General features: G+C 41.6%; 2 protein-coding genes across 2 annotated transcripts in view; both read right to left on the bottom strand.

Moving 5' to 3' along the window:
* Positions 1 to 12556, bottom strand: part of LOC309701496 (NLR family CARD domain-containing protein 3-like) — a 391901-nt gene that overhangs the window by 72477 nt on the left and 306868 nt on the right. The gene's annotated exons all lie outside the window — the stretch shown is intronic.
* LOC309700198 (NLR family CARD domain-containing protein 3-like) lies at positions 3869 to 10320 on the bottom strand (the record flags this gene model as incomplete). The annotated part of the gene is made up of 2 exons (XM_082523646.1): positions 3869 to 5643; positions 10047 to 10320. 2 exons carry the CDS (start codon positions 10318 to 10320, stop codon positions 3869 to 3871), a joined length of 2049 nt encoding a protein of 682 aa, XP_082379772.1.

Genomic DNA, 12556 nt, shown 5'->3' with positions numbered 1-12556 from the left:
ATTTATGAGTTTCAATACAAATGCAACTTTGGATATTAAGGCAAGGTGGGAAGCTGAGACTGGCACTCAAATCTCAGAGGACACCTGGGAAGAGGTGTTCGGTGAAGCCCATCTGGTGACTAATTCTGGGCTGTGGAGAAAATTTAAATGGAAGGTGGTCATGAGATATTTTAGAACCCCAGAGATAATGGCCAAAATGAAGCCTACAAATCCTGACACCTGCTGGCGAAATTGTGGTACTTCTTTAGGAACCCACTCACATATATTCTGGTCATGCCCAAAAATCTGCTCACTTTGGAATGACATATTTAAAGTTCTCAGTACAGTTTTCCAACAACCATTAACAAAAGACCAACAGTTAGCCATTTTAGGAGTCTTACCAAAGGGTTTTGCGGGAAACAATAAAACGTATCTCTTAAGAATCTTGCTTACAGCAGCACTAAAGTGTATCACTATTAAATGGCTGAATCTTGACCCACCTTCATATAATATGTGGATTGATAAAGCAAGAGAAATTTACCAGATGGAGGAAATAACATCTGCTCTGCGGATTCAGAGAGAATTGTTTACTGAGCGTTGGCGACCCATACATGCTTTACTGTTTCAATAATTTAGCATAGGTCTGTTTCGTTTTGTCCATTTACGGCTAAGTTTGTCACATGTTATTTAATATTACATAAAGTTTTTGTTTTCTTTTTGTTTTTGTTGTTGTCTGTTTGTTTGTTTGTTTGCTTGGGTTTTGTTTTGCTTCCCAGTTTTGTTTTGTGCTTCCTAATTGCAGTTCTTATTTTAACCTACATTTCTGCATTGCAGTTCCTGTAACTGTCCTACTTGTGAACATCGACAAGCACAAGTTGCAATGTTGTAAATTATAATAAAAATTGAGTTAAAAAAAAAAGAACATTAAAGTCGTACATGTCTCATAAAAACAGGACAAAGACTTGAAAAAGTCGTGTTTTTCCTTCCAGGAACCACATGGCTTCACTTTTAAAGGTGAAGTGTGACAGAAATGGACATATTTGAAGTCCAACACCTTTTTCCAGTCACATTATTAAAGAAGACAAACTACAAGCTCATTTTCATTCCAACAAGTCATCTTCTGACCTGGACTAACAACACTGGTCTCTATGTGCAGCTGGCTGTGAGACCAGTGCTCAGGGAGCGTCTACAAAGTGCAACACTGAAAGAACATCACACACTCATTTGCTTCCAGCACTTTCACACAAACATCTACTGTCATTATTGTCACCAAACTCTGTGGATCCTTTATTGCAAATTCAAATGGGATCAAATGGTCAGACAAAAGAGGCTTATGAGGAAATATGATGAAATGTTGTGTATTAGCAGCAACTTATTGAATCTTTTTCCTCAGAAACCAAACAAAATGATTGACAAACATGTTTTTACAAACTCAGTGTTGGACTTGGATCAGCAGGATAAGCTGATGTTTAAAGGCATTTGAGTCTCGCTGTATGAGAGTCCAGTTCTTACTCAATATTTATGGATGATGTTCTTTCAGTGTTGCACTTTGTAGACGCTCCCTGAGCCTCACAGCCAGCTGCACATGGACCAGCTGACATTACCCAGCATTAGAGGCGGCTGTAAAAAATTCATGTTCCCATTTAAATGGTTTTAATTTGAATAAAACGATGTTGATTCATTCAATCCTGAATCGATGTTTCATATAAATGTATTTTGCCAGAATCTCAGGTTAAAGCTCACAAACTATTTCAACAAGCAGCAAACAGATAAAACAGTAAATGAGAGCAGCTAAACACACAAAGATGGAAACACAGAGCGTGGATCGTTCACTCGACGGCACGTACACGGACACGCCGTCGGGGCTGAAAGTGGACAGCTCACAGATCCTGAAGCTGCAGGTTTCATCTGTCTCCAACCAAAACTGAGTGAAGCAGCAGCAAAAGAAGATCCAAACTCTGCTTCACGTTTGATAAATATGCTCATGAATTCTCTCTGACTTTGGCTGTTCCTGCCTGCACAGCTCTCTCTCTCTCAGTGTACTCCAAGAACAGCTTCAAACATCTGTTTCTGCATCATTCACTGTTTATTAGCCACCAGTCTGCTGTTGTGTTCAGTGCTGTCGGCCTCTGACAGGAAAGTCTCATTTCTGCTGTTCCATGGAAACTTTTTAAAATGATGACAGATTGGAAAACACCTAAACCCAGGAGATGTAACCCTTCTCTCTGGGGCGGAGGCAAGCGGACCATCTCTTTGATTAGAGCTGTGTCTCTAATCAAAGCAGAGATGGAACGATGCCACGTTTTATGTCCGATATCGATATGAATCCAATATAGTCGATTTTATGATCAAACGTTTTTTTTTTTATATCTTGCTGCATTTTGTATAAGTTCATACTCAAGTTTAAAAAATCTAAACACTAAAGCTGTTCTGTTATACCTGTCTGCAAAAACACACTGCAGCCAAAACATTAGACAATACTGATCTTTGTATTTAAACTTTTTTCAGAACTTTAAATCTAAGTATTTAAAGTAATATTCAAAAGTCATTTAAATCAGTCTGATGCAGACTTCAAAAACTCTTTGGTTGTGAATAAAAGAAGTGCAACATCAGCACCAAATAATGTTTCTATTGAACAACTAACACAAACAGGTTGTAGAATGGAGCCTTTTATACTCACAGCTGAACAGAAACAACATCCAGAGTGGAAAACAGTGCAAATAACTGCAAACAGGCTTCATGACACTCATGTTTGATCAGATTCACTCCCTGCTCTCACACACCAACTCCAGACCTGCATTCATCTTTTCCCTCTGAACCCCCCAAACATACAAACCCTGAGCCACCACCATTGCCCTTTCACTGACTGCCCCACTCCACCATTTGACTCTTAGAACTGAAGACGCTTCTCTCATAAGAGGTGAAACATCTTCAAGGAAGTCCAGACGCTTTTCTTTCCAAGCTTCTTAGACTACGATGACCTGGATGTCTGAGAACCTTCACAGACTGATTTTACAAGAACAACTTGTGTCAAAAATCCCTGGCAGTGCCTCTCTGTCACACACACAAATCACTACAGTTACAAATTTAATAACTTAAAAAGTAAAAAGACCACTTTTGAGCCGTGTCTTTTTGGCCGTAAAGAATACCAAAGGACCGGAATTTAATAACATTAAAAGCAAACAATAAATGAGCAAAGTAGTGCATGATAAATATAGATGACAAATACAAAGTGCAATATAGAAACACTGGGTAAAAAGAAAGGAACAATTAAAAAGGAGGATAAAAGATGTGAGCAGTAGTTAAACAGTAGAAATAAATATATAATAAACAAACAAAAATAGATAATAAATGAAAGCCAGGTCTGAAAGGTGAGTTTGGCTTTAAAAGCATGAAAACACACTGCTGTCTTCAGGAAGGCTGCTCCAGTAACAGAAAGTCATCTACATGTGGGTTTAGTTCTGACTTTAGGGACAAGTAAAAAAACAAAATAAAATAAAAACATCTGTCCAGACAACCTGACAGTCAAAAATATAAACTCAGGAACTTAAAAGGAAAATTGTGCTGACTTTGAACGTCCACATCAAGATAAACTTACAGATTTAAGAGTCAAAAAGTGTCAAAACGTCTGTATCCTTACCTGAGAGTTTCAAGTTTACAGTCAGGACTCTTTAGTCCAACACACAGCAAATCCAATCCTGAATCCTGCAGGTAGTTCGAGCTCAGGTCCAGCTCTCTCAGATGATTGGATGGGGAGCTGAGAATTTCAGACAAAGCTTCAAAGCTTCTTTTTGAGAGTTTACAATCTCTCAGCCTGAGGAAGAATAACAATGGAGACATATTCTTTTATTCATCTAGCATTATTAAACATATTTGTTCATAGATTCACTTACAGCACTTTCTTGGATGCTTTGACCACTGGCAGCAGCTTCAAAAATGCCTTCTCTGAACGGGAGTATTTCTCCAGGTCGAACTCATCCAGATCTGATGACAGTAAGATGAAGACCAGAGCCGACCACTGAGCAGGAGACAGTTGATCTGTGGAGAGACGTCCTGATCTCAGGGACTGTTGGATCTCCTCCACTAGAGAACGATCATCCAGTTCATTCAGACAGTGGAACAGGTTGATGCTTTTCTCTGCAGACAGTTTCCCACTGAGCTTCTTCTTGATGTACTGGACTGTTTCCTGATTGGTCTGTGAGCTACTTCCTGTCTGTGTCAGCATGCATAGAAGATCCTGATTGGTCTGCAGTGAAAGACCCAGGAGGAAGCGGAGGAACAAGTCCAGGTGGCCATTTGGACTCTTTAAGGCTTTGTCCACAGCACTCTGGTAGAAGTCTTTTACAGTAAGTGTTTTCTGGAAGATTTTAAAGCGAGGAGATTGTTTCTTAAGCAGGTTGACTCCAGAGTTGATGAAGGTCAGATAGACATGAAGAGCAGCAAAGAACTCCTGAATGCTCAGATGGATGAAACAGTAAACAACGTTGTTGAACATGTGACACTCATCAGCTTTAAAGATCTGTGTGAACACTCCTGAGTACACTGAGGCTGCTCTGATATCGATGCCACACTCTGTCAGGTCTGATTCATAGAAGATCAGGTTTCCTTTCTGCAGCTGATCAAAGGCCAGTTTTCCCAGAGACTCAATGATCTTCCTGCATGACTCTGTCTCAGCTCCTCCATCATACTTGATGTCCTTCGTTTTTAGGTGAAATAGCACAAGGCGTAGGTAGAGCTCTGTGAGAGTCTTAGGCAGATCTTGACTCTCTTTGTTCTTCATGACAAACTCCAGAACTGTAGCAGTGATCCAGCAGAAGACTGGGATGTAGCACATGATGTGGAGGCTTCGTGATGTCTTGATGTGGGAGATGATGCTGCTGGCCTGCTCCGAATCTCCGAATCTCTTCCTGAAGTACTCCTCCTTCTGTGGGTCAGTGAACCCTCTGACTTCTGTCACCATGTCAACAATGTCACAAAGGATCTTATTGGCTGCTGCAGGTCGTGTGGTTATCCAGAGGCGAGCAGAGGGAAGCAGTTTCCCCCTGATGAGGTTTATCAGCAGCACATCCACTGAGGTGGACTTTCTAGGGTCAGTCAGGATTGCAGTTTTGTGGAAGTCCAGAGGAGGTCGACACTCATCCAGACCATCAAAGATGAACACAACCTGGAAGTCTTCAAAGATGTAGATTCCTGCTTTTTTGGTTTCAGTAAAGATGTGATGAACAAGTTCCACCAAGCTGAACTTTTCCTCTTTCAGCAGATTCAGCTCTCTGAAAGTGAATGGAAACATGAACTGGATGTCCTGGTTGGCTTTGTCTTCAGCCCAGTCCAGAGTGAACTTCTGTGTTAGGACTGTTTTCCCAATGCCAGCCACTCCCATTGTCAGCACTGTTCTGATTGGTTTATCTCTTCCAGGTGGGAGTTTAAAGATGTCTTCTTGTCTGATGGTTGTTTCTGGTCTGTCTGGTTTCCTGGATGCTGTTTCAATCTGTCTGACCTCATGTTCATCATTGACCTCTGCAGTCCCTCCCCCTGTGATGTAGAGCTCTGTGTAGATCTGACTCAGGAGGGTCGGGTTTTCTGTTGTAGAAATCCCCTCGAGCACACACTGGAACTTCTGCTTCAGGTCTGACTTGAGTTTGAGCTGACACTCAGTGAGAATCTCTGCATGAATAAACAGCAAATGACACAAATGAGAAAACTGCATTCTGGTTACTGTGGTTATGTGTTCAGTTCACTGGACTCTTGGTGTCATGATCCGAGTGAGTCTGAGTAACTTTCCACAGCATCAGCTCTCCTCCCCTGGGTGGAGCCCTCCTCACTCCTCCGTGCTCCTCACCTGTTGCCAATTACTCCGGCAGTATTTATGAGCAGCACTCACAATGAACCTTCTCCAGATTGTGTGCTTAGCACAGTCAGTTCTCTGCCTCACATTTTGTCTTGTGCTCCTCAGCTTGTTTCGCGTAACCCTCTTTTCCTGTTCCCTAGTCGGCACCTGGATACATCTTCCAACTCTCGCCATAAGTCACGCCTCAGGATTCTGGCCTGCCACTGCTGGGAAAACTCACTCTTGCAAACTGCCATCCTCACCTGCCTGCCTCCCTGTGCACCCACATCTCACTCTGTACCCAGATTTAATTCATCTCCTCCTCCAGCTGATCTCCACCTGCAGCCACGTAACACCTCTTAGTTTTTAAATCTTGGACTCATTCACTACACTGTGGACCACTCTGATTATTATCTCCTTTGTTCCAGTGATCCTGGATAGTTTCTATTCGCCCGATTCTGCCCCTGTTGTTCCTTTGACCTGCCTCAGCTTATGTTCTGGCCTCAGCTCTGCACTTCTCATAATACCTCGCTTGCTGTTGAATTTAGCCGTGATTCAGCTTTCTCCGTCAAGAAATCTAGTAAAATACATTTCTGTTAAAAGTCACTCAGCCTCCGTTTTTTGGTTCTGTGCTTGACTCCATTCCTTTTCATGAGCCATTGAGCCCTGACACTTGGGTTATAACTGAGGGCAGGTTTTATAGAGACACATTCGATTTAATTATGTTTATTTATACAGCACCAAATCAATACTAGCAACATTTCACATATTACATAAACAACACTATGGAGCCAGTGATGAATAAATATGTAGAATAAATGAAAGAATTTCAAGTATAAAAGTTTTTTTTATTAATTCCTCCACATAACAACAACAGTCACCCCAATGTGCTTTATATTGTAAGATAAAGAACCTACAATAATACAACAGAAAAAACCCCAACTATCTTTTTGGGTCCTGAAAACTGAAGGCTCTGCCTCCCATTCTACTTTTAAATACTCTGTGAACAACAAGTAGGCCTGCAGAGCGAGAGCGAAGTGCTCTAATAGGGGGATATGGTACTACAAGGTCATTAAGATAAGCTGGGGCCTGATTATTTAAGACCTTGTATGTGAGGAGCAGGATTTTGAATTCAATTCTGGACTTAACAGGAAGTCGATACAGGAGAAATCTGCTCTCTCTTTCTAGTCCCTGTCAGGACTCTTGCTGCAGCATTTTGGATTAACTGAAGCCTTTTCAGCGAGTTTTTAGGACTTGCTGATAATAATGAATTACAGTCATCCAGCCTTGACGTAATAAATGCATAAACTTGTCACGGCTGGGGCAGCAGTCGTGCGGTGGAGTTAAATGAGGACCCAAGTTGCAGACAGTGGTGGAGATGCGAGTGAGGTTTTCTTTACAGTGAACAAACCAAGGTGAGGGCAGAACTAAACATAAACCTAAACTGGAAAAACTACAGTGGCTTGCAAAAGTATTCGGCCCCCTTGAACTTTTCCACATTTTGTCACATTACAGCCACAAACATGAATCAATGTTAGTGGAATTCCAGGTGAAAGACCAACACAAAGTGGTGCACACGTGAGAAGTGGAACGAAAATCATACATGATTCCAAACATTTTGTACAAATAAATAACTGCAAAGTGGGGTGTGCGTAATTATTCAGCCCCTGAGTCAATACTTTGTAGAACCAGCTTTTGCTGCAGTTCCAGCTGCCAGTCTTTTAGGGTCTGTCTCTACCAGCTTTGCACATCTACAGACTGAAATTCTTGCCCATTCTTCTTTGCAAAACAGCTCCAGCTCAGGCAGATTAGATGGGCAGCGTTTGTGAACAGCAGTTTTCAGATCTTGCCACAGATTCTGGATTGGATTTAGATCTGGACTTTGACTGGGCCGTTCTAACACATGGACATGTTTTGTTTTAAACCATTCCATTGTTGCCCTGGCTTTATGTTCAGGGTCGTTGTCCTGCTGGAAGGGGAACCTCCGCCCCAGTCTCAAGTCTTTTGCAGACTCCAAGAGGGTTTCTTCCAAGATTGCCCTGTATTTGGCTCCATCCATCTTCCCATCAACTCTGACCAGCTTCCCTGTCCCTGCTGAAGAGAAGCACCCCCAGAGCATGATGCTGCCACCACCATATTTGACAGTGGGGATGGTGTGTTCAGAGTCATGTGCAGTGTTAGTTTTCCACCACACATAGCGTTTTGCATTTTGAACAGTAAGTTCCATTTTGGTCTCATCTGACCTGAGCACCTTCTTCCACATGTTTGCTGTGTCCCCCACATGGCTTGTGGCAAATTGCAAACGGGACTTCTTATGGTTTTCTGTTAACAATGGCTTTCTTCTTGCCACTCTTCCATAAAGGCCAACTTTGTGCAGTGCACGACTAATAATTCCCCCACCTGAGCTGTAGATCTCTGCAGCTCGTCCAGAGTCACCATGGGCCTCTTGGCTGCATTTCGGATCAGCACTCTCCTTGTTCGGCCTTGTTCGATTACACACAGGTGCACTCTATTTAGTCATTAGCACTCATCAGGCAACGTCTATGTGCAACTGACTGCACTCAAACCAAAGGGGGCTGAATAATTACGCACACCCCACTTTGCAGTTATTTATTTGTAAAAAATGTTTGGAGTCATGTATGATTCTCATTCCACTTCTCACGTGTACACCGCTTTGTGTTGGTCTTTCACCTGGAATTCAAATAAAACTGATTCATGTTTGTGGCTGTAATGTGACAAAATGTGGAAAAGTTCAAGGGGGCCGAATACTTTTGCAAGCCACTGTAACAGACAAACCTGAAAACATAAGGACAGCGGGGAATACACAGAGATGACACAAAGAAGGCTGGATAGAGAGACGAGTAGTAACACTGATTAACACAGTAATGCAGACGACACAACGAGGAACACAGGCAGACACATACTATAAATACACACAAGGTAATGAGGGAATGACACACAGGAGGGGAGCACAGCTGATCCTAATTCACAAGACGAGACACAAACCTTCAAAGTAAAACAGGAAACAGACTGTTTTACAACACAAACTCGGGGACACGAACAGAACACAGAGGAAAGACACAGGTAGAGATCAACCTAAGAACTAATACAAAATCAGAATTAACACAAAGTACACAAGGTGATACCAAAAATGAAACAAAACGCTGAACGACCCAGGACCATGACAGAACTAGTTTTTCAGCGTCACTCTGAGACAGGATATTTCTAACTTTAGAGATGTTGCACAAATGGAAGAAAGCAGTCTTGCATATTTGTTTAATATGTGCGTTGAAGGACATGTCCTGGTCAAAAATGACTCCAAGGTTCCTCACAGCGTTACTGGAGGCCAAGGTAATGCCATCCAGAGTAAGAATCTGCTTAGATACCATATTTCTAAGATTTTCAGGGCCGAGTACAATAACCTCAGTTTGATCTGAATTAAGAAGCAGAAAGTTAGCGGCCATCCAGGTCTTTGTGTCTTTAAGACGTTCCTGCAGTTTAACTAATTGGTGTGTGTTATCTGACTTCATGGACAGATGGAGCTGGGTATCATCTGCATAGCAGTGTAAATGTATGCTATGTCTTCTAATGATGCTGCCTAAGGGAAGCTTGGTAACGGGAGCGTTGCCAGCAGAAGGCTGAAGTGGAATCTCCCAGAAAGCTGCAGAAGAAAAAACATGAGCTGAAATGGTGGATTTCAGTCAAATAAGGAGAACTGTGGCTTTCCTCCAACCTTTGACCAATCACCTTAGTGTCCTGTTTATCAACCATAATAAAAAGCATTTACTGTCTGGGCATTTTTTTGTTTGGGTCTCCAAACAGCAGAAAGAAATGGCAGCCATTTTTTTAACTTTTCCTTCAACTGGTAAATAGATTTAAGAGAAAGCACTTTGATCATATTTGTGACGTGTCCCAAACTGTTGTTGTCGCCTCATTTATGTTGATAAAACAGCTCTAAAACCAATCTGACAATATAAATCTGTAAAATGGGCAGAAAACCTGCTGCTGGTCCCATTTTAATCAAACCAACCCAAAGAGCAGATATTCATGTGTGTACACAGGAGGTTATTTGTGCAGATGCATAAAACACAAACTGTTGGCTTTCTGCAGTCTCTCACTCCTGAAAGTGTTGGCAAGTGTTTTGGATTTATTATTTATATAGATTTTAATGGCACCTGTGTAATGTTAACTAAGGTTTTTATTGTTTATGTATTTTTTGTTTAGTCATTCCCTGACTTACCTGTGGGTTCTGGGATGGTTTTATTTAAATTCTCCAACAGATCATTCTTGTTTATCCTCCCCAAAAGATTTTTAGTGACTTCAAAAGTGTTGATAGAGTAGGTATCAAACATCAGATCCACTATGTTCGTCCTCTCTGCATTCTCCAGTTTACTCACTGGGATTGCTGGTAAACCTTCTACAGACCCGTTCTTCAGATGCCACTTAAATTTTTCAAAGTCATCACGTCCCAAATCCTCCAAAGTCCCCAGAAGGATTTCTTTAGGTGTCGTCATCTTTTACCCTGTAAGGACCCGATAAACAAAGACTGTAACAACAGCTGGAGAGGTAATTGTCTGATTTATCAGAATTTAACTTGATTCTAACAGCAGTTCATCACAATAAATTTCTTAGGCTCAGAATGCAACAAAATTGCACATGAAGAAGCACATAGAGAAGTATCCAAGTAACACTTTGCTACAATATAAAACAAACTATTATAAATAAAGAAAATATATAAACTAAATATATACACTACCCGTCAAACGTTTTAGAACAGCCCAATTTTTCCAGTGTTTTTGTCACGGTTTGCGAGCCGTGTGTAAATTATTAAAGGACCCTTTATGCAGGCAGCTCAGATGCAAGTGAGTTTATTCATCACATGGTGATACAAACAGAAATGGCGAAGGTGAGCATGGAAACTAAGCAAAAACCTAAACTGGGAAAACTAACAGTACACGAATATGAAGAATTACACGAAGGGAAGACGAAAACACGGAACACAAGGGGTGGGAGCAAAGCACCACAACACATCACTATATAGTAGTGATGGGTCCAGCAACACTGATGCACCGACGCTTGTATCAAGCTCACAGAGCGAAACCTGTATCGGTGCGTGTGTCGCTTTAAGAAAAAGTCACGTGATCGATACAGCTGCTGTATCGCTCATTACCAACGCGCTAAACTGTGTTTAAAAGGTACCGCATCTGCATCTGTCAATGGGATGAGTCGCCACCAAAAAAACCCCCAAAAAACCAAAATTACTCTCGCAAAGATAAAAAAAACAAAAAAAAAAAACATCTCTCCATAACAAAATTGAGCTTGAAAGAAAAAAAATGTTTCTGCTGTGTGGGATCATTTTGATCTTTTAACTGCAAATAAGGGAATAGTTTGTCTGTCTTTGTTTCAGTGTAATCTATCAGAATAGGAAAAACAGCAATGTGACTTGCAGTGTAAATTATTTATTTTCTATTCTGCTGAGCTTTGTTACACAATCAAAAGCACCTCCTCAGTGTTCAGGCATTACAGAACCAAACATGAAAATGAGGAGACAAACACACCGAGAATGAACACAGGTCGGCCTATATTGACACTGAACTGCTTTATCATCATTTTTTAATTAACATGCGTTTTATTATTTTGAAATCAAGCACCTAGGAAGTCTGTTCTGGACCATGCAGTCCTGAGTTTTATTATAACGGACTGCCAACCCCTTAGTATTGTGGAGAGTGTCGGAGAGAAACATTCCAAGATCAGAGGATCCTTTAACGTACTGGGGGAACAGGAAGACATCTTATCTGAACCTTTTCCACCTGGCTTTACAGTTTTTGTGTACCCCAGCTTCATCTGTGCCTCTGAATTTTCCAAAGCTGGGGAAATGCACCTTAGAACACACATGCATCAACACTACAATGAGCGGGCGGAGGGAGGTTTTGGAGTCTTCTCACACCCCCGTTCTCTGCGACAGGCACGTGCAGAGGGGGGGGGGGGGGGGGCTAGAGGGGCTTGAGCACCCGCCCCTTTCCTGATGGGTGCCCAAGGTGCCCTTTTGTTGAGGCAACTTTTAAAAAAAAAAAAGTATTATTTTTTTTTAATGTGTGCGTGCGTGCGGAGTCCTGTCTGTGCCCTTCAACAATAATATTTAACTATTAATCACAGTTTTGCTAAATAAAAGGATCTGGCTTGCATCAGTCACATGATCACATTTAACCAATGATCGCCCTCGACGGCAGAACGCGCTGGTTACGAGCCGGGAACGAGCTCACAAAGAGCACGCGCATTTTTTGCGGTCCGGAGCTGTAAGAGAAACACAAGTTAACTCAGAGACACAGACTGATGCGACAAACCCAGTAAGTAGGTGTACAGCGTACACTGTAGTGTGTAGCACACAGGAGTATTGGCTTATTACGTACACGTTGGTAAGCTGTCTTGTGGCAATTTGACGAACTGAAACAAACGAGCGTGCTGTGTGTGCAACAGCGTGACAAACATTACCTGTCCTTTTATTAACTGCACATGTAGTGCTGGTCATAGCTGCTGGCTACCTGTGTAAGGCTGTCATGGGTCTGTAGCTCTGTCACCGTTTTAGGGAACATATTTAGTTTTAAAGTAAGTTACAGAGCATTTCCTGCCCTTCTGGGGGGATTATATTTCACTAAAAAACGATCTAATATACATGTCCACATAATTATGCATTATTATAATTATAATATATTAAAAACACGCTGTATTTTAAAGAACATACATTAAGAA

The sequence above is a fragment of the Aulonocara stuartgranti genome (genome assembly GCF_965226115.1).
Source record: "Aulonocara stuartgranti genome assembly, chromosome: 23".
Taxonomy (NCBI): domain Eukaryota; kingdom Metazoa; phylum Chordata; class Actinopteri; order Cichliformes; family Cichlidae; genus Aulonocara; species Aulonocara stuartgranti.
Note: the sequence above shows the minus strand (reverse complement) of the source record. Positions and strands in the feature narration are given on the sequence as shown.